General features: G+C 39.3%; 1 protein-coding gene across 2 annotated transcripts in view; it reads right to left on the bottom strand.

The window, feature by feature from the left end:
• acad11 (acyl-CoA dehydrogenase family, member 11) overlaps window positions 1–19,975 on the bottom strand; it is a 42,721-nt gene extending 22,746 nt beyond the window's left edge. Inside the window, exons 1-15 of one of the 2 annotated variants that reach the window (XM_057322431.1) lie at window positions 19,671–19,975; window positions 19,282–19,465; window positions 18,531–18,759; window positions 18,322–18,421; window positions 16,182–16,307; window positions 15,706–15,867; window positions 15,441–15,605; window positions 14,849–14,990; window positions 14,394–14,515; window positions 13,774–13,880; window positions 12,310–12,424; window positions 11,323–11,400; window positions 10,027–10,165; window positions 7,977–8,084; window positions 7,242–7,340 (exon numbers count right to left, since the gene is read on the bottom strand). In XM_057322431.1, coding sequence (XP_057178414.1) covers window positions 7,242–7,340; window positions 7,977–8,084; window positions 10,027–10,165; window positions 11,323–11,400; window positions 12,310–12,424; window positions 13,774–13,880; window positions 14,394–14,515; window positions 14,849–14,990; window positions 15,441–15,605; window positions 15,706–15,867; window positions 16,182–16,307; window positions 18,322–18,421; window positions 18,531–18,655 — 1,588 coding nt within the window. In that variant the 5' untranslated portion in view covers window positions 18,656–18,759; window positions 19,282–19,465; window positions 19,671–19,975. The remainder of the gene's footprint in view (window positions 1–7,241; window positions 7,341–7,976; window positions 8,085–10,026; window positions 10,166–11,322; window positions 11,401–12,309; window positions 12,425–13,773; window positions 13,881–14,393; window positions 14,516–14,848; window positions 14,991–15,440; window positions 15,606–15,705; window positions 15,868–16,181; window positions 16,308–18,321; window positions 18,422–18,530; window positions 18,760–19,281; window positions 19,466–19,670) is intronic. The other variant, XM_057322432.1, reaches the window with a different exon arrangement.
• Window positions 19,976–23,463: the final 3,488 nt, after the last annotated feature.

The following is a 23,463-nucleotide window of genomic DNA, read 5'->3' as shown; positions in this document are numbered from 1 at the left end:
CTCACGACAATTGCCTTTACATACCAGAATTACAGATTTGTGACAGCTACCATATAGCTATTTTGTACTCAAAATGATAACATTTTGACAAAAGAAATATTTTTTTAATCTGGAACATCATGCATATAAAAAAGGACGTTATAAACCTGCTTAAGGGTTTTTGAATAAATGAATTTATTCACCCTAAAATGGACAGACAACTCTGGCAGTGGTCTATCTGAGCAGCTGGTTTAAAGCACACTTCACATTTATTCATTTAGCAGAGAATTTAACAGGTTATCTTGAGAGCAGATGGCGAGAGAAGAAAATTGAAAGAGACACACTGCAAAAATGACTTTCTTACTTAGTCTTTTTTTCCAAAAATATGAAATTTCAGTGAATTTGTGCTTACAACAAGCAAAAAACTCTATCAATGGGGTAAGAAAAATAATCTTGAATTGAGTGACTAAGAAAAAGGTCAACCTTAATTCAAGATCATTTTTCTTACCCCATTGGCAGATTTTTTTTGCTTGTTTTAAGCACAAATTCACTGAAATTTCATAATTTTTTACTAAAAACAAGACTTATTTTCTTAGGTCATTTTGCTCATCAAGAAAATGCATCTTGATTCAAGAATTTGTAGACATTTTTACTGGAAAACAAGAAAAAAAGACCAAGTAAGAAAGTCATTTTTTGCGGTGCAGTTCTTTGGAAAAGAGATAAAAAAACAGAAAAAATATGTCACGTGGACAGAGCGGCTATCTTCAGCCAGAGCTAGTGAGTCAGACTCCAATGATCTGCTAATAACATTTACTGGGCGTGTCACTGACACCATATAAACATATGCACTAACCTTAAAGCTTTTGATATTGTAAGAATCCAAGATAAACGTGCAAGTGTGAGTGTCTGTGTTTGAGTGCAGTGAGCTGTTATTCACTGTAATGACGAATCGTTTACTACAGATTGTGTGACAGATAATGTGTGTGGGTGATCGTACCCAGCTGATGTAGTAAAGAATATGAAACCAAAATATTACACAAAAGCCCAGTGTTATATGCTTCTTTTTTTATAAACATTTATGAAAACAAATCTTTGTCAAACAACGTGAGGGGATGTTAATGTCTGGCATCCCTGATTTAGATACAATGAAACTATTTATTTCATAAAGAACGTCACTTCTTTCCTCTCTTCTGAACTGAACATCTGCTTATCCTACATCATCCGCCCTTTCCTGGTTGAACTCAAGTTTTCCACTTCACAAATCTACAAAAGTCACAAGAACCACACAGTCTTCCCCTAAACCATTTCCCAGTTCCTCTTCTTTCCAACAGTGTGACGGTAACTGTGGTCTGGAAGTCATCGCACAGAAGCACAAAGGGGTAAAGAAGCAGTGAAAAGTTAAAGTTCACTACCAGATACACAAAAACCTCGCCATTCCCTGGGAGTAAGGAAATTGCCTCTTCCCAGAAGAGGAAGTTTTGCAAAAGAGAAGGATATGAGAAAGGTTGAAAGACAAGGGCAGAGCGGTAGAATACACAGCTGTCTGCTTGTGGAGTTCATGTTTCAGACTTACAGACGGTTCATTCATAAAACAATGTCCAAAAGAATGAAGAGCACATCCGAGATGATGACGGGAAATTATCTTTCATTCAGCGCCACATCAGCCATCACAATAGACTGTGTTGAACAAGTGCGTGTCTGTATTCATGCTATCAGTCTGGAAAAACTTGTGGGGATTTCCATACAAAGACAAAATAAGCTGATCTGTAATATAAAATAAAAATATATATTTTTATTACTATTATCAATTTTGTTACATTCATAAAAAGCTAAACAAATGACAGATTTTGCAAAGATATGTACACTGAGCATAACTGTATTTGTGCACATGCGAAATGACATCTGATGCAACCCTTCAAGCACTTTAATGATAGTAGTCACAGATTGTCATTTCATCACTATTGACGGCTGTAGCTGAAATCTTTGCATTCCTCATTTGCTGGTCTGCCAAGCACACGGTTTAGAAATGGAAACTCATTCTGGCATTTCCCATTCAACCCTGTCACGTGTTGTAACGCCTCATTTTTCCAGCCAATCAACGTGAGACTTTCCAAAACAGCAGAACAAACGTAAACTCTTGTTGTGGTGTATGCAATAAGCATGTTCGCACTTGCTGAGGTGAACATGCCAAAAATGCAAACCTCACCACATTTGTTACGTTGCAGAAAATATGTCTTGACACTTTGTTTAGCGGGAACTGGACATGATGTGCTCTACTGTACGTGCTAGTTCACTGTAGATAGTTCAAAATACAATCATATCCAAAAGTACAAGAGATCGCTAGTGGGAATGTTTTGGGGGATTTTTTCAGTTGAAGTTTTCCAATTGTTGAATAAAAAATAAATCATTACAAAAAATCATTAAAGTCCCCCTGTGGTGAAAATCAAGATTCTAATATTAATAATATAACTTGTTAATGTGGTATTTTGATAAACTTAAACCATGTGCACACGAATCATTTTAAACCATTGCTGAGTATTTTCTCCATAAAACTAAAGTTTACCGAAGACAGTTTAAAAACTGCCCCAGTTTACTCATTTGACCCCTGTGGATCAGCAGTTTAAAGCATAAATACGCAAAGATGGCGCATACTGTAGATTAGGCACTGAAACGATCGCTGCGCTGCTGTCAGCTCTCAGTTTTACTTTCACTTTCAGCAGCGTCTGGAACTGCCGAGTGCAGTATCTACTGTACACTGTAAAACTTTGCTGTATTTTTGCAGCAGGTTTGCCAGTAACTTACTGCAGATTTAATTGCTACTTAATAATACTTTCCTATTAATACTGTTTTCAATTTGAGGTAAACTTTACTTTAACCAACACTTCAAAATGGGGAGACTAGTCTAATTACTGGCATTAGCACAAGAACAATGCAAAAAATGATGCTCTTCCTAAGCATTTTTGTCTTCTTTTCTAGTAAAACTATTTAAAACTTCTTAAATCACGATACATTTATATAACACGAATAGTGAGTTAGTCTTGTTTTATGAAGGAAAGCGTTAGAACCAGGTGTGTACAGTGTGTGCATGACCGTGCTGGTGCGATTCAGTGGAGGGGGGATAATGCGCATATTCACTAAGCCGTGTAAACTAAACGAGGTACGTAGAGTTAAATTCAAGTCATTTTAAGGCATGTAGAAATTATTATCACAAAAAACTTTTACATATGCCATTTTAAAGAAGATGAGTTTTAAGGGGGGATACAACGGTGTTTCATGCATTCTGACTTCTTTACAATGTTAAACAAGCAGGCTTCTCATGCTTAACATCTTCAACTTGTCAAAAAACGAGTTGGACGTATGACGTAGTATTTCTGTGCTTGATACACTCCCCCAGCACTCCAATTTGTTTCTGAAAGTTTTTTTAAAGTCTGGATCCATGTTCCTTTTACTGGGCAATTCTCCCGGGAAAAGCACTGCAAGACAAAAGAAAGAGCTCACCCACACGCCAACTGCGAGACCCGCTTACCATCAAGATTGTCTGAGCTGCGTCAAGATTGGCTGCGCTGTAGGCCTGCAGCTGCAGCTCGTTTATCTTGCGATAATGAAGTTTAGGTGTGTCTGTTTGTTCACGGCATTTCAGTGATGGATGTTATATAAACGCTGGATATAATGCTGGATTTGGAGATTTGAAACTGATAGATGGCGCGCTCCCAGTGCTAAAAGATGCCGGACATGAACCGCATATGGTAAGTGAACCGCATATGGTAAGTGAACCTAAGTCATATGTAGGGCAGGCTATTGTGTGCTAGTGATTTAGTTCCTCCGCCCCGCGCACCCCCAGGACGTTGTGTTTTTCCAGAAATAATCGTACAGCTGTATCTATCTTTTATAAATGTGATCAAATCAAATACTCCTCGAAGATACGAAGTATGCAATACTACTGTATAGGTACTCAAGATTAATATGAGATTGGCAGAAACTGCGTGTGTTATGGCAGCTTTAAGTGATACAATTATCAAATGCAGTGGGACTTTAACACAGTACAGGGTTACAGAACGGAAGCAAGCTGTAATACAACAGAAGTAATTACTTTTAATTATAAAATGCTTATTTGAAGTGCTTACAATAAACGGTGCTGTCAAAATGTCTTTAGTTGCTTTTTGAAAGTCATAATTGTGTCAGCAGTGTGAAGGTTCATGGATGTGACTTTGTACCTTGTTGTAACAAAACAAACAGACGTCACTCACTTGCTGACTGTAGACAACAGTGAGAACACAATGCATTGATGAGGGAAGCTACAGATAGTTGGTGAAATGTGACCAACAGGTACAACATTTCTGAATTATATGCAGAGGCATTATGATATGGCACAAGGGCCTAGATGTCATTTATTCTTAAGCAACATCCCTGAAGTAAAAAAAAACCAATGCAAAACAAAACATCCGTTCAATACCAGGATTTCAATCAAGTGCACAAAGACATTCAGCTTGAAGCCAAGACTATTTATATGCATATAAAGCAAACACGAATATGCAAGAATAAACAAAACTCAGTTAAGCAATAAAACACAAAAAACCACACAGGTCAAAGTACAAACACATAATCATGCACCAATGTCATGTAACGTCAGCATCCTTCCGTTCCTCATTCCTGCTGGTTAGACGTATTATTTCCATCTACATATATGTGGTCAGGAAAACCAAGACCAAAGGAATCCCTTAATTTAAAACAACAATTACCCTTCCAGCAAAAAGACACTCTCCTGCCAGCTTGAAGATAAAAAAAGTGATGAAAAATCTCACGAATAAAACATTCCTTTGCTGTCAGTGGAAAAACACCTAAAACCTTGAATTGCAGTTAACAAAATTAGTTTCACTTCCTGAGGGCTCCCTATTGAAATGTAAAGTTTTCACCATAGACCGCCATTACACCAAATGGCCTATGACTAACAGTTTGAAATTACCACCACATGTGACTCAACAATAAAGATATCCCTACGACTGATGCTGGATGAGGATAGCAGCTGAAAACACCATCTGCATGTGCTCAAAACCAGAGATACAGATCTCAGCCGCCACACGCAGCAGCCTCATCTCTTAACCAACTGATCTGGATTTGTCACAGTTATAATTCACGCTTCGCTTTGATAAGAGGAAACACGAAGGGTCACCTTAGAATTGAACTCCATACAAAAGCAGAGGAAAACTCTTAATTCCCATTGCAAAAAATGACAGATCGAACAGTTGGCTTGGCCTTCCCACATAAGCTTCAGTGAGCTTATAAAAACTCCTCTGAGACACAAAACATCTTTGGTGACAGATCTTGTCAAGCACAGATCAGACAAAACTCCAAACTGTCACCATGCATTTAAAGATATTTATTGCTAAAATTCACCATCGATGTGTAACTTCAACGTCAACAAAGACTGACACTGGTTTAAAAATCAAATTTATATGAGAAAGTGAAAAGATTTACCAGGTAAGAAAATGATGTGGTTTTGTGTGAAAGTACAGTAGGCCTCATGCTTGTAAATAGTCACAATGTTGATGCAAAGATACGAAAATAAAAAACGAGGATTCTTTTAAAATTTTCCTTTTATTACCCAGTTTTACTTTGTAATTTTATACATTAGCAACATTATTTATAGGTGGGGAGTTTTTTATCAATTATAAAATATTGAAATCAAATAAAATATGCAGAGGCATTATCAAATAGAATATTTTCCAAATTATTGGAAAAACTCAACTAAACAAAAAATGAAAATGTTGCCTCAGAAATTAACTAAAAAAGTTGAAGGCACTAAAATTACAAAAAAAAAAAACTAATCAAATAAATTAATCTTATGTAACAACATAAAAAATAAACAAATAAATAATAAAATGACAAAAGCCTATAACAAAATTGCTAATAATCTAACTAAAATAAAAAAAACGAAAAACCTAAAAATAAAGCATAAAACGAAGAACAAAATTATAATAACCCTGGTTGGAGGAAAGGGACTGAAAAATAAGACAGCTTGGTGACATCAACTGAAATAGAAAGATGTTTTCAGGGGTGGAGCAAGTTACTAGATTTTGATAAAATACTACAAAGACTATGAATGTTCACAATAAGCTAAAAAACATCGACCCAAGATGACTTCAACAAAACATAAACGTGAAATATTCATTACTCTTTTTGTAAAGCTAAGATCTTTGAAAATGTACTGACTGAGAATTGCAGGGACGTTTCAAAGTCTGTTTGGACTTTATCGGGTTAAGTTATCCTGCTGATACAGAAAACAACAGGCCTTGCATCCTTTGTCATGCTTTGTGGATGTTTAAATCATCAGGCCTCAAAACCACAAAGACCCACAGCTAGAATCATCTGGAATGTTCTACAGGGGACAATGTCTAAGAGCAATAGAAAAGCATCTGTAAACATCCCATACAACTTGGAAAACAACCCTTGGCATTGTAAACAGGATGAAATGCTAGTTTCATCCTGATAACTGATGTTATCTCTCTACCAGAAACAAAGAAAGTATCTTTCAACAACACTATCTTTTCATGGTGCGAGTGTTGTTCCACACATTAACAAAATGCAGTTACGCGTGCCTGCGGAGATTTGTGGTTCGCTTTGCTAAAAATGTATTATGCAAATGTGAAAAAAGCAAAAGGGGTTTACAAAGTCGACTATTTGTTCAGTGGATGATTAAAATATGATTCAGGATGATTCATTTTCCAGTGGAAAAAAACAAGCCACCAAACTTTCATTTGTAGTGGGGAAAATACACAAAATGTGACTTCTCCAGAATCTTGTGTAAGACAGAAAGGAGTGGGATGACTGCTGTGTCTAGGTTGGAGATTTTTAAAAACTGAGGAGAGCTCTTCAACTAATGGGTCTGTTTTTGCTTTGCACACCCGTTGCGATGGCTTTGAGTTTTTTTAAGTCTGTGTTTATGGTTCACAGATTGTGCATAGCTGGTTTGAGTAAACATCGTAAACACCGTTTCTTAAATGTCATGCCAATCGTTGTGAGTATTTCAACGAACATGCTGGTTTTATGGGATGGATAATGACAATAGGTTTCTTTACGTCTTTGTGGTGAGAGATCTGTTAAAAAGTTAAATAAGAAATCAGAATCCCTGCTGGTCAATGTTCTTTCAATGTGCTTTTATTTCTCCGCAGGGGAGACACCCTGAAAATCTTTACATCTGACAACAAAAAAAGGTTTCCACCCAATTTAACAGTTTTTCTATCATCTATTTCTATCACCATTACCGCTGCTCCACCACTTTTTGCCATTGATGATGTAATGGTCCTTATCTCTCAAAAGGGTGCATTCCATGTTTGTGGCATCACTCGAGGCAACATCAGGCTCTGAAAGAGAGTGAGAATATGCCTTTATTAATAAAGTACAATAGCCGTACCATGATTGTACAGTCATGTATCGAATGATAAAACCACGGTAAAGGGTATTTACAAGGTACTTGCAACACTGCCGTCTTATGCAAAGAAAAAAAGCTCAATTTAAATATGAAGCAAATCAGTGTTGGTGGAGATGTTAACCTAGCTTAGATATCTCACATGACATGTGACATTTGCTGAACAAACATTCATAATCTTGAGTAAGACTTACAGATATCATCTGTGCTGTAACCCCAAAAATTACACACACTGAAAAATAATAAAAATATCACATCATAGATCAAGACATCTGAAAGCTCTGGAGAATTACAGCACCATCTGTGTATGCGTAGACACACAGACACGTAGCTCTTAGCTCGCTTTATTAGCAGAGAAAATAAATTAATTTTGTGTTAAATATAAATGCTCCTTTAAGAAAGAGTGAGTATTAATAAGTGTGTCACTTGCACTGGCTTATTTGTGTGTATTATCTCATGGCAGTGTGAGACTGCAAACATTGTTAGCGCTTATACAGCAAATTGCTTTAGATATTCCTCATTTATGAAATGTTTTGGATTAGAGTGTTTGGTATGTGAAAGCGTATATTACCTGTCATACAGAAACAGGAGCGTATTTCTCCTTTCAGTAAAGGCTTGAGCCAGAGTTTCTTCTGTTCTTCTGTGCCAAACAGATGCAGCACCTCCATATTCCCAGTATCTGTCACAACATCAACAACAGACCCATCAGTCACTCACACTAAATCTGTAATCGTGATGAAACGTGTAGACATTATGAATGAAGTCTTGCTAGTTTCAAACTAAAGGCCATTGCACATTGAGTCCGAAATTTGCATCCGAAATTTACGCTCGTTAAAAAATAAATACGACCTCACATTGTGTCAATCACATTTACACACTGCCTCCGTCTTTTCGTCCGTCATAAAAAAATCGGACTGGGTTCGATTTTCTGTGTTTTTCGCATCCGTAGCAAGCATTTTGAGAGGCGTTTTGACAATTCAGAGACACCGTACAAACGAGCGCCAAATATGAAAAAACGCATACGAAAATTTCGGACTGTATGTGCAAAGGCCTTAACTGTTGAAAGCTGCTTAAAAAAGGTTTTGCACATTTTATTTTCTTTGAATTCTAGTCAAATTAAATATGAAGAGTTTGGTTCCAAAATGAGATAACTCTCTTTTTTTTCTCTCCAAAAATCATGTTTTTTTATTGTGTGTTCCAATCAATATCAATCAAACTGCAGTTGGTTTGTTTTGATTTAAGCCATAATAACTAAAAAAATACAGCTAACGAACACAAGAAAACACAAGAAAAACATGATAACATAATAAAAAACAAACTGCAGTTGGTTTGTTTTGATTTAAGCCATAATAACTAAAATAAATACAGCTAACTAACACAAGAAAACACAAGAAAAACATGATAACATAATAAAAAACATGTAAACATATATAAAAAATAATAAGCAGACATAATACAAATTCAAATAGATTTGCAAAAAATGCTCAAATGGTTAGTTGTATGTTTTCTAAACAGCAAAAATAAATTTGAAATCCAGTTTTTACGAACTACTTTATGAAATACTGAATGTTATACCGTGTCTACACCGGACGCGATGCACAGTGAATGCATTAGAACCCTATAATTTAAAATTTTGTCCACACTGGATGTGGCGCGACACGACAAACTCATTAAAGGGGTCATATGGCCGACCAAATGTAAACGCAAGTAAGGTGGACGTACCTGTCAGTACAATTACTCTGGAACCTGATGTTCCAAATATGGCTTTACATTTCTGTCACATGCTTGCAGTATTCGACCAATCACTACACACTGGTTAACTGGCCAATCATAGCACACCTCGCTTTTCAGAGCGATGAGCTTTGTAAAAAATTTCAGAGAGGCGGAGCAAAGAGGAGATACAAACATGCACGGTATGTGAAAAATACAGCGTTTTTTAACCTTAAATCGTGTTTACACATTGCATTACATCTAAAACAAACGATAATATTCGATTCAGCCGCGTCATATGAGCCCTTTAAGAACAAGCCGTTGTCGTGTCAAGTTGGTCGTGTCCGGTGTAGACAAATTTGACGCCTCAAGTATTACTTCAGCAAATAGATGTTACTACAAATCTTTTACACATTTCTTTAAACAAAAATAATCCTTTTAAGTAACTGACTATATCACTGCACACATTTTATATGCAATTTTGTTAGACATAATTTCATAACCTGTGATTTTATAAGATGTAATTAAATAAATTTCAGATGCGTCTCATCCATTTTAACTATTTGTCTTTGTCTGTACCACATAAGTTTAAAGCTTCTGTGTGTGACTTGTGCACCGCTAGCGGCATCAAATATAATTTAAAACAATGTTTCCATTTTTCATTACCAACTTCACTGGCTGTGACAAATGTTGAAAATAACAAAATACCAGAGCAATGCTAAAAGTGCAATAAAGCAACAGTATTTACTTTTTGTTGACAATTAACCCAGTAATAGCTTATTTATACAGTTGACTCTGTAAAAGGATGCTTTTGAATGGTGGGATTTAAACAGTAACACACATTAGCTATAAACGATCAAAAAGCCCCATAAAAGACATCTCAGAGTCTGAAGTGAAAGAGACATGCACACCTGGGGCCTGGCAGTTGAAGACTTCGGGGGCGTAAAAGCAGCGTCCGGTTTCCTCTGCAATGTGTGCATAGTCCAGCTGAGAGAGGCCACTTTTTGCAGGAAGAAAGAGATTCCACAGGCCTGCGGTTCGAGCCTTTGCCTACACACACACACACACACACACACCAAGGGCAATCAAGTGTGCATGAGATCTAAATGATCCAATGTTTAGATCAAGTATAGTTTTTATGCATCAGGACCTACAGTATGATTTCTATTTAACCTCAGCTGACCTCAACAGATTTATGTAAGGGATAATGTACAGGCAGCCGGTTGTTATCGCAGAAATAAGCCCCGACAGTGTGATCAGCACGCGAAGCGGAGGGTCTTGTATCACACTGAAGGGGCTTATTTCGCGATAACAGCCGGCTGCTTGTACATTATCCTGCTTATTACACGGCTACTTGCCACATGAGAAAAAAACTGGACATAAAATGTGAATTTGAAATATTTTTACCGAATGCAGACCTTCTGTGAGGAAAAGCCGTTTAGTTTCGGTTTTAAAGTAGGAAACGGCGTTCAAACATCACGAACAGGCAATTTGGTTTAATCATTTGTCAATATAATGTCATATATGATAAAAGACATATTTATAGTTCATTTTTGTGTAATATTAAACTGCCCCTCTCAAAATGATTTGCAGCATCCGGGTTACACGGTGTTATTAGTTTAGAGCGGTTGTTATTTGAAAATAATAAGGGTTGTTATTTGAAAATAACAACCCTTGGAATGTCGCGACTGGCCAATCAGAATCAAGCATTCAAATGAGCCGTGTAATAACAAGTGTTATTATAACAAAGCAGAACGGAAATATGCTGCTCTTGGCATTGAAGTGAACGGCCTTGAAATTGAGACTAACCATTATCTCAAACTCGAAGACAAAACAGCACAATGTAATATTAAACAAATAACATGAACAATAAACAATGGGAAAGAAAGAAAAAAATGAATCTTGTGGCTTAGTGGTTAGAGAGTCGGACTTGTGACCAGCAGATCACCGGTTCGATTCTCAGTGCCAGCGGGTAACGACTGAGGTGCCCTTGAGCAAGGCACCTTTACCCCCACTTGCTCCCCGGGCACTGCAGTGATGGCTGCCCACTGCTCCGGGTGCATGGGCGTTCACGACTTGCTGTGCGTGTGTTCACTACTCACTGGATGGGTTAAGGTCACATTTCAGGTATGGGTCACCATATCTGACAAATAGGTCACTTTCAAAAGTTGCTTTTAAGAAACTTCAACTTGTACTTGTCTCATTACCTTCAGGTCCTCTATCACAGGAGGTGTCTGCCATCTCTCAGGGGTGTCTTTGTGTTCAGCGTAATATTTCTGAACCTCCTACAACAGGTAGAGTAAAAGCAGAAAATGAGAACACACAAACCAAACATCAACTCACAATACAAAACATGCTGTACAAACACCTGAATACCACCCCCGTTTTCTTGTTGAAAGGTTAAAGGGATAGTTCACCCAAAAGTTCTGTCATCATTTACTCGCCCTCAGATTGTTTCAAATCTGTATACATTTCTTTGTTCTGTTAAACACAAAGAAAGATATTTGGAAGAACGTTAGCAATTTTCAATTCTGGGAAATCATCCACTACCATAGTAAAATGATTGTATTTTTTTTGTTCTATTGAACACATAAGGTATTTCAAAGAATTTAGGATAATAAAACAGTTTTGGGGCCATAACATTTTTCCTACTATGGTAGTCAATGATGTCCCAGAACTGAAAATTGCTAACATTCTTCCAAATATCTTTCTCTGTGTTTATCAGAACAAAGTAATTTTTTTACTGGTATGAGGGTGAGTAAATAATGACAGAATTTTCATTTTTGGGTGAACTATCCCTTTAATTCCAAAACTACATGCATGAATCCCTCCCTTTTCTGTTAAAGCACAGAAAGACTTTTCATTGCACTGCACCGATCTGCTCCCATTCAGTCAGAGAAGCAGGTTTGGGCTTTTGTGCAGGCCAGACAGGTTCTTGGTAAAAGATTTTCTTCATGGTTCTGGCTTTGTGCACAGTGGCATTGTAATGCTGGTACAGAAAACCGTCCCTCCCTGTTGCCACAAAGTTGCAGGTCACACAATTCTCTAGAACGCCACTGTATGGTGTATCAGTTAGATTAATTTCCCTGGAATTACTGCAATAGTCACACCAGTTACTAAGAAGGGGGTTTCTGCATACTTTTGGCCACGTAGTGTGTCTGAGCACGTTTTATCCAGATGGCGGCGGTGCTGACCTGTTGGGCAGGAAGTACGTGCTTTCTCATGAACTCTTTGATGCGGTGAAGCACGGTCTGACCATTGGGTGACTGTAGGAACAGCTGATCAGGGGTTGGCACGGTTAACGTTCGGCTGCAGATAAAATACACTCAATTATTTATAATAACATACAACCACAACAATTACATGCAATGACAATGTATGAGTAATAATGATCACATACGGTAATTCTAGAGATGTGTAACCTTACACAAACCACAAAAATAAAACCAGCACATGGTCTGTTTATTAACTATTAAAAAGAAAAATTCTTTAAAATATTTAATAAAAATTGTATAAGAACAATGTTATTAAATGAAGGATAATGTAGAGTCAGACAGTTATCTTCACATAATAAACACCGTCAGGGTGATCAGGATGAGATCACACTGGTTTATTTTGCAATAACAATGGGCTGGATGTCCATTGTCCCGCTTGTTACACGCCTACTTAGCCCCCCATGTTATTAGTTTTAGTGGCTGCTAATATCTGGAAACAACAGACCTTGGAATGTCGCAACGGAACAGAATCAAATATCCCAGAGTGCCGTGTAATAAGTATAAGATAATATACAGTCAAAAAGTCATTATTGAAAAATAAACCCTTTTCAATGTGAAACCATAGCTACTCTTATTAACTAACTATGGCAGGGGTTCCCAAACTTTTCAGCCCGCGAACCCCAAAATAACAGTGACTCGAGACCCCCACTATCCTCGGTGGTGGTTAAAGTATACTAAACATTGCGCGCAACTGCGCACATGCACTTATTAAGTCTTATCTAAACACGTGCATAATGACAACACAAAAGAACACAGTCTAACATAATATTATTTTATAGTTATTTACTCAATACTTTACTTGTTGTTATACATAAACTATGAATTATTACTACAGATGGTCGAATTTCATCAAACTGATTCGAGTGCTGATGGATGTACTCTTCATGCAAACGTCGGCCTAATGTTGTTAATGTGATGTAATCACATCAGGGGTCACGATCGAGGGGGAGGAAATTCCAAAGGCTGATGGCTTTTATTTGCATGGTTTTATTTTAACTTAACTAATACTTTTATATTTTGTTACACCTGGTAATATGTTGTTCATTTAGATTTATAATATACATTTAGCAGATGCATTTATTCTAAGTGACACACAGTACATTCAATGTGTTCAATATTGTGCCAGTTTCATGATCACTGGAGTCAAGACCTTAATGTTGCCAACACCATTGCCTACCATCTGAGCTATAAATGCTACAATTTCATTATGTCATAACAGCAAAATATAGAGAATCATCCCCAAAAAACTGATATTGCCCCAATGTATCAGAATCTCTTGAAAACCAGAAAACAAACCTAACAGCAGCAGATGTGTGATGGCGGTCATTTCTCTAGAGCTTGTTTAAAGTTAAGCACTGTGACTGTGATGCTGGTATCCTGTACCTCAGGGCGATCTGCAGTCCCAGCTCAGCTAACGGCTCAACGCTCTCTCCAAACTCAGCTGCGTTTGCAGAACTGGCATTGCCCAACAAATGCCTCGCATAGATCCCCTTAAACAAAGACAGAATTACTTAAAATATACTTAAAATACTTTAAAATATATATTTTTTAAATACTTAAAAAATATAATCATTTAATCATTTAAAAATTAAATACTTAAAAATTAAAGATGAATATGGAATATTGTAGTTTATAAGTGACTTATCTGTGCACTTCATTATTATTTTTTATTCAGGCGCCCTCATAATCTTTAATCGAAAACGCTAACCTCGCCCCTCAAAACCACCTTCATTTCCGGTCACGAGAAAGGCGTGAGGGCGGGGCTCCAATGACTGACTGACTGTAAACTGGCATTCAAATCTGCCTCCATTTTGTTAGCAACGCCCAACGTCCAACAATCCAATCAGTTCTCGATGGACGAAATCAAGTCCCGGCCTACATTTTTTTCTCGTTTCAGAAATTGTTTCACACGGAAGAAGACAATCGCTACTTGGGTTTCATGGTGACTTTAAACTCTTATCCAAGAGATGTGTCTAACTATGTCTAACTCTAAAGATTCATACCTGTGCAATCGCAGCCATTTTGAAAATGGCCATGGCAATAAAGAAGTTTTTTTGAGGAAGAGACTTTGGGATCCCTCGACAGTGGCAGTAAATAGAGATCAGGTCGGCTGCAGAGGGTATTCCTATTAAACAACAATAAACACATGACCAAACAAAATATATTTCTAAATGCATATGCATACACAAAAGCGAAAGAAAGAAACCACTGTGGACAATAAAATTTCACATAACAGGCTGTGAAAAGTACTCTAGAATCAAAATAAGAGCGACGATAAAGTGGTCCAGCGCATAGTGCATATATCCCGACAAATTACAGGAGATACAGGTTTGAGTCTGGCCTGAGCCTGTATTATGTCCTCCTCCCATTCCCAGACCCTGTCCTTCTATTTCTGTGACTACAAATTGCCAAAATGCCAATAAACAATCTAAAAACACGCAAAAAAGAGATGCATCACCCTCTGTTCCTGTGACTCCGCCCATTGTGTCGATGAGTTTGTAGTGACTGGGCCAATAATGTGGCATTAGAAAGTAGGCCAGGTCTGCTATTGGCTGTCCAGTAGTGGACAATTCCCAGTCCAGGACAGCCATCACACGAGCCTGCAGAGACAAAAAATAACTTTAGGAGATCCAGATGAGCAATTTGCTAAATCACTAAATAATACTTTTATGGGATGTGCTAAGGTTTTGTTTTGAGTGACAGAAACATGTTAAAATATAAATTATCCACTTCCACACGATTGTGCAGGAAAATAGAGTTTAATATGCTTAATAAGAACGTTCTGATAATAACAGACATGTAATAATGGGAGGTTAATTAAAGACTTGCTCCACCAGTCTCTTTTCATTCTTTTGATCTGTTGTACAATTCTCTCTGTAATAAATCATTTGCTGACAGAATGGGAACCTGGAAAAGCAGCAACTCTTATTAAATCCTGAACAATAACGCCACTGTAATAAAGTCAGCGTTCACTTTGCATGAACCTTGATGGCAAAGACCCCTTTGGTTTTACACATTTATTAGATATGATATTAGTAATGCTTCTGTACCTCTGTAGGGTGAAATATCAGGTTCTCAATTCGAAAATCACCATGAACAAGGGTCACTTCATTGTCACTGACTGGCAGGTTGTGACTCAACCAATCAGAGAGTTTATCCATGGCCGGTATCTCTTTATGGGCCGAGGCTTTGTACTGCTTCGTCCACGTGGACACCTCAAAACAAAGAAATATTTTTTAACAACTTCAAAGCAGATTTTCTCATAATAAATATTCAAGGTTATTTCAGACCACTTTTCCAGTGATGTTACCCTACCTGTCTCTTACAATAACCTGACCCCTTTCCGTATCCCAGAAGCCCGAGCATCCTGACATCAAGAGAGTGAAGTTTGGCTAGCGTCTCCACTGCGGCCACATACAGAGCCGAGCGTTCTGCTGCACTGACTCCTGGCAGCCTCAGGTCCCTGAATATACGACCCTGATGTGCAGGTACACACGATAAACACAATATAATGCCATTCTTCCATTCACACTACAGTAACATCTACGCTGGTCAGGGGGAAACACATTTTTAAATCAAGACTGCCCTCTGCTGGCCGAGTTTGTGTTTTTAAAATGCTTGAGATACAGATGTGTAATGATTCTCTTTATCATAAGACATAATTATTTGGATTTTAAACACACAAGACATGACACTAAGTTTGACTTATTTTAGCCATGAAGTAGCGTTGTGTAACTTTGAAAATAGCGTACATAAATTTGATAATAAAAGAAAATAGTGGTCATGAATACCTGCACATGCTCCATGATGTAGAAATCTGTACCGATGACACGAGTGTCTGTGCAATACAGCAGTGGATGAGGGACAGGAAAACCCACCGAATGTAGAGCCTTTTGAACATTATATTCTCTGTCCACCTGCACTTGCACAAAATACACAAATGAAAAAACTGTGTGATCTTTTAGAGGTTTATAAATACTCTCACTCTCTACTTCTACATTGTAAAATAATATTAACTATGGAACTATGGAAATTACACTAACAGTAAAAAAAAGCATATTTTGCCTAAAATTTGCAGAAATATAATCATAATAAAAAACGAATATAATGGAACGACACAAATGCTTGTGTAGAAGTTGCAGAAAAGTACTTTTAACATAAAAGTGAACATAAAATTGTATTCCGTCTTCTTTTTCTTCATAATTAAGTTAAAATTGTCCATTTTCTTAAAATTATCCAAAAACATTTATTAAAACTAATATTTCTGAAGAAATTAATATATAATTTAGTGGTGTCACAATATACTGTAATACCGTAAATAATTCAGCATCTGTTTAAAGTTTGGCCTTAACAGCCACAAATGGTCTCTCCCTCTCTCTATCCAGGTTTCCATTACAGATTTGCGCACAATTTAAGCGATGTTTTCTAAATGTCCATTAAAACAATATCGCGGAATGACTGCGTTTCCATTAAATGATGTTATGCGATTAAAGTGTATTTTGATTCTTCTCGCGATAAGTCATTCTGGCCGCACCTTTGTACGTTTTATGGCAGGTTGCAAACAAACTTTAGTGCATAGTGCTACTGTGATGAAAGAGTGAAGAGACAGTAGAAAAGAGTGAAGAGACAGTATTAGGAACAGTGAGGTAATATGAAAATATATAAGGAAATATATTTTCATATTACCTCACTGTTCCTAATAAATCTCCATACTGCACTCACTCGTTTTCCTGCATTTGAGCCATCATATAAGATATTACTTAATGTGAATTCCTTAAATCATCGTTCCACATGTTCTGCCAAAACATATTGCGAATGGTAATGTGACTTTTTTTATACGCCATGTAACTTGTAAATACGACAAAAAGTGTTTCCATGGCAGTTTTGCGAAATATGCCTTTATCGTATTACCTGAAAAAACACCTCATACTAGCGTGAGAACTTTTTTGCGATATATGGGAGTTTTTGCGTAATTTATGTGTTCCATTGAGCATATTTTCAATGCGCTATTTCAATTTGCGCATTTTGAAGGGTAATAAACCTGGCTACAGACTCCATACACTTGAGTGTGAATCATCTGACAAAAGAGAGAAAACACAAACTAAACAAATGAAAGAATGATTACTTTTTTTAAAAAATCAATTCGCCACAATAACCATGTAGAATCTGATATCGTGACAGCCCTATGAGATGTTTCATCTTCAGAGTCAATGTCAAACATTTAAGCATACACCTTTACAATAAATTATGTTTAAGATCACGAGAAACATTTTAATCAAGCGACTGTGAATCTTTGGCAGACAGTAAATATCACTACAGTGTTTAATGGTATCTTCTCTACATGATATGAATATTGTAGCGAGGAAGGCGGGATGAGAGCCGTGGGGCGGGTAAGGCGGGGCCGGCGGCGTAAGTGGCAACGAGTGTCAGCTGTGCGACTGCCGGTCCCCGCATGCCTCACGGGGGAGCTCGGGAGGATAAGAGGACGAGCGACCGGACCATCGAGAGAGAGGACCCGGGCCCGGAAATAGGTTAAGTTTGTTTATGTGTTTGTGTGGCCGGCAGTCGACCGTGAGGTGGCTGCCGGCCTGTTATTTGCTGTTTATTGTTTATTTATTTTTGAATTAAAGTTTTATGAATGTTCGCCGGTTCCCGCCTCCTTCCTTCCCTTCTGTTGAACTTTATTACAAATATATTTACAGTATATTAGCGTCTGTCTCCCTCTAGTGGTAAACTGAACTTATTCTCATACATTTATTTGTGGTGTTGTGAAGATCAATCACTAGTGTCAAAGTCCTTTGCTGCGTGTTCGTGGCAGCTCTGATTTGACGTAGACAGTATTCCTAACATAAAATTTACGATTACTATGAAAACTACGTAGAAGTGCATTAGTTATGATGTTTAGTGATATTATAATGCAACACATCTTACCTTATGAGCTCCAGGTAGCAGCTCCCCTGGAGGTTTCTTTCTCAATACATAACTCTTATCTGCAGTCTCAATGTAAAAAGTTGGGTTGGATTGGCCGAATCTGTTAAAAACAAATAGGTTAAAAAATAACTTAATCATTAAACACACAAATGACGCACGCATTTTATTTGCAATAGACGTACACGTGATAGATTTCTTTATGTATTTACCTGTACTGTTGCACATTTAGTGTTGTAGAATCTGAGAAGTTCTCAAGTTTTCCTACCAGGTATCGTTTCAAGTTATTAATGTCAAATCGATGTTCTGCACGAACGGCAGTTGTTTGGCGATCCATAGTCTCGCAGCCCTTCGTTCATACTGAAGGTCTGGGACTTAAATCCTTGGTGTTTCGAGTCAGATCCGTGGGCGTGGCTTGTTGGTTTAGACTAAATCCTTTTTCTTTTTTTATTGCAACAAATACAATGCCAGGGTTAAACAGAGAAAAATATTACAAAGTTACAAAATTAGAAAAATGTCATGCGAATGACACAACGTTACAGTTTTGAGGGCTTTTGGGTTGCTGGAGTCAATGAGAGTATCTAGGTAGGACTTAAGATCTTTACAAAAAAAAAAAAACATGAATGGCTTAACACCTTGACATTTACACTTGTGTAAAAAGAATTTACCAAGTAGAATAAAGAGGTTGGTCAAAAAATATTGATCTTTAACATTCTTGTCAAAACTATGACAACCAAATCAAATATCTTTGTATAACAAAGAAACATTTTGTAAGAAAGAAGAGCAGACAAAAACACAGAAATCCTTCCAAAATAAATAAGCATATGTGCATTCCCAGAAAAGATGATAAATGGATTCGTCTTCAGCATCACAAAATGAATATAATGAGTCTGGAAACATTCTTTTCAAATAAAGTTTGGTAGGATAAAACAGATTAAGTAATTTATAAGATATGTCCTTTACCTTGTTTGTTACTAAATATTTAGATGGCAGAGTCCACACTTTTTTCCTTGTAATATCATCAAATTGGCCATTCCAATAGAACACAATATGTGACATACCCTCCGAAAGATGGTAAGAGACTCGACTGATGGTTTTAATATGTATTGCTGTTTCAGAAAATCAGCTCCATAAACCAACGTGAGAACTGACAAAAACAAAGAAAACAAAGCAATCACATTTGTGTCCCCTTCTGTCCACAATGAATGGTAAATGATCACTGTACTTTCTCAGATAAATCAACATTATACCAAGCAAAAAACCGCTAATTCACCAAGCACGAGGTTAAAAGAGTTAGCATATTTTCCGACACAAATCATCAAATAATCACCATAAGTGCAACAAACACCAACCTTGTGCCTCCTCGGGGGTTTGTCAAAAATACACTCAGCCTTTGACGTTTATGTCGTTAAGGTGCCGTTTCTGCTTTGTTGCCTTAATTTCCTTAGTTTACCATAAACTTTTGCCGTTTACCATAAGCACATTCATTCCGTAGTCAAGTGGCTTCTTCGTTTGGCAATACAACACAGCCAGAAAGTAGGAAGAAGTGGTTTTCAAAATAAAAGTCACTAATTTTAAAACGGAACCATTATCTTCAAAACAGGCCTTCAAAAACAGGCAAGAATATATATATAAAACAGATGCAATTACATTTTCTTGGCACCAACCCCAAATTATGAAATTGATATGTAGAGAAATTAAATCGAAAAGAAGAACAAATGCATCTAACGCAGATATTTGTTTTGCAAACAATGCCAACTGCCCTCTAGTGTACAAAATGAGAAACAGCAAGCACAAAACAAAACGGGTTTGCTACACAATACTGTATATGGGACAGAAACCAGCTCAGATTGAAATAATTAAAAAAAAAATTGTTATGACCACAAGAACTGGATAAAAAACGTCTCGGTTACACCTGTAACCTCCGTTCCCTGATGGAGGGAACGAGACGTTGTGTTCAGAGAGACTGGGGTTTGATCTTGAGAACCTATCATCTCCGAGAGGAATTTTAAAACGCCAATGGGGTTGGCGAATGGCACGCGCACACCAGTCCCCGCCCCGTACATACGGGTATAAAAGAGACGTAATCTTCCAGTGGGATGAGTACTTAGTAGCATACCCTCAGAGGCTCGTACCGACGGCCGTCACGGACGGTGGCGTTCGTCTCTATTAGCGAGACCCCGCCAGGTGCCATAAGGAACATGGGGGAAACACTGCTCTCCTTGTGAAGAGTGTGCTACGGAGGTCACATCCTACCACAAGGGGAGGTTACATGTGGAGACACCAATATGGTCTCACCGGTGGGGAAATGCGCCAGCCCGAATAGGGTTGACATAACCTAGGTGGGGTAACCCACCGGAGGGGACGTCACAGGTTCACCGACAGGGGAACCAAGAGTGAGGAATTCAACATACGTGCAGGGGAGTATAGGCGTCCACCTGAGCAGGAGTGACTCTACCAGTACTGGACTTGGTTACAACAGACTGCTCCGCCCAGTCCGATCTGTACTTCACACTAAGGGGGGAAGTAGGTAGGCTAAAATAGCGCGCTAGACTCGCCTGGAGAGGGGAGAAGGCACTTTCGCAGGTATACGCCCAACCCAGTTGCCGATCTTACACGCCGGCAGCATGTAAGAGACGGGCTGACACTGGTTCCAAGCGGAGGTTGTAAAACCTTGTGAAGGTACTGGGTGTAGCCCAACCTACATATGTCTGCCAGAGAGGCGCCCTGCGCCAGTGCCCACGAGGAGGCCATACCCCGGGTGGAGTGGGCTCTCACTGCAAGCGGGCATGGGCAATCTTGGGACTGGTATGCCAAAGCAATGACATCCACAATCCAGTGCGCCAATCTCTGTTAGGAGACAGCCCTCCCCTTGTGCTGTCCCCCAAAACAGACAAAGAGCTGCTAAGAGCTTCTAAGGATCTGCGTGCGGTCCAAGTAGAGGCGCAGTGCACGTACTGGACACAACACGTTGGAGGTTGGGTCTTCCTCCCCAGAGGGGAGCACCTACAGGTTCACCACCTGGTCCCGAAAGGGAGTGGTAGGAACCTTGGGCATGTAACCTGGCCGGGGTCTCAGGATAACGTGAGAACACCCTTCTCGCGCCCCTAAGGAACCTGGTGACCAGGTCATGTTGGCCGAGAGACTCACCCTCCACAATATCGTGATGAGCGGCAATAGCGGCTGCATACACTTTCAGCGTGGATGGGGAGAAGTTGCTCTCGAGTATCTCCTGTAGGAAGGCCAACGCTGACCCGATCAGGTCATATAAGCGTATAAATGCCTAGTGGCGGGGGCTCTAGCCTGCAGAATGGTTTCCCTGACCTCCGGCGGAAAGCCACTCAAGGTCTCCTCGTCCCGTCCAGGGGCCAGACATGGAGATTCCAGAGGCGAAGGGACCACGATCCAAACCAAAGCTTCAACTACAGAGAGCCAACAAACTCATCTGAAGTGCACAGCCAGGATCATCGGTGACCACGACCAGATCGTCCAACTAGAGCTAAAGCGAAGGAAGCCGGGAGGAGCCAGAAGCACGTGCAGAACCACCTAGACCAGCTGGACCTGCAAATGACAGCGGATGAAGAGGACCAGGAGCTACAGGAGGAGATGAAAAGCTACAAGAGTCCTTTGCAACACACAGACTGAGCGCAGAGAGAAATTGGAGCAGACGCCAGAGAGGAGCTGGCAGGAAAACTCCAACATGCAGAAGCTCTCTTCATAATGGTCCAGGCAAAAAGCAACAATGCCACGGCCAAGGCCTATAAAGGCCATCTGCAAGCAGCCCACGCTGAAGTCCAAGCCATGACTCAGCAATGGAACCAAAATGAACAGAACTTAGCTTGCAGAATACAATGTGAACAGACAGGAGAACGCAACAGAATCTCTCCTGACAAACAGGCCAGCCCCCAGCTAAAAGCCCAAAGATGCGAAAGGGGGGGGGGGGGAGAAATCCCACTGTTCACATCTTCATAGCACGCAAACACAGAGGAGTGGGGCAGGAACCATCCAGAAGAACCTGCAGACACACACCCTTCGTGTCCCCACAGACCCCAGCAAGCTGGCCAGAAACATGACAGCTGTCACCACTTAAAGCTGTCACTCTGAACAGTGCAGGAGGCCACAACAAACTCCTACCTGCAAAACATTGACTCTCAGGCAGGAACACTGCCCAGTGTGACCACACAAGACAGATCACCCGCTTAGGATCACCTCCAGCCTAGAGGACCACACCATCCTATGCCAGCAGTCAGAAACTGTCAAAGCGGATTACAGCAGCTACAACACCTCTGCTACAGCCAGCATCTGAGCTTACATGAGATGACGGAATAGGCCAAAAAGAAGACTTCAACGCAAAACTCTACTGCCTCAGAAATCCGCATCACAATGTGAGTCATCACCTAAGTGCTAAGGCCTTCTTCCGCCAAGATCACCTGATATCTGCGGAACTCAGCCCATAAGGCCTACAGAGAACATAGCGCTGCCTCCATAAAGACTGTTTAAATCTTGCCTATCTCTGCACATCACAAAGAACTGACTATGAAGGGTGCACCACAGCAGCAGATCTTCAGCAGAGACTCAGTAGAAGTTACAGCCTGTCGGGAACAGCCAAGCACCAGACCGGATGCCCTGAGACAACATGGAGCTGACCACTTTCGTCGGTCGACCCGAAAGACGGAGCCCCGTGGAAACCCACCTGGCAACCTAGGAGCCACTGACCCGTTCCGGCCCAACAGTCATCGAGGCATTCATCTCAACACCATGGACGACACCTGTCCAGAGAGCAAAACAGTGCAACTACGTCTGAGCCAGTAGAGATCCTGAGGACATCAAAGGAGCTGATTCCACAAATCCTCACCAGGAAGATGTAAAAAAATATATATTTTTTTGACCACGAGTGGCATGAGAAATGAACAAGCCTCCAGAATGCCCTTCAACTGAGAAAAATGTCCAGATCTCTGCAACCTGCTTGTCGACTACAGAGACAGTCATCCTAACACCAGATGAGCATGGCACTCAAACCGCATCGCAGCAGATGGCTGACTACCCAGAACAGGCTGAGACACACACACACGGCCATCAACTGAGGTATACTGAAACAAGAAGTTCCCACACACCTGATCAACAGCTCCACAAGCATGTACACCC

Source organism: Triplophysa rosa, linkage group LG23, assembly GCF_024868665.1.
Source record: "Triplophysa rosa linkage group LG23, Trosa_1v2, whole genome shotgun sequence".
NCBI classification, from domain to species: domain Eukaryota; kingdom Metazoa; phylum Chordata; class Actinopteri; order Cypriniformes; family Nemacheilidae; genus Triplophysa; species Triplophysa rosa.
Note: the sequence above shows the minus strand (reverse complement) of the source record. Positions and strands in the feature narration are given on the sequence as shown.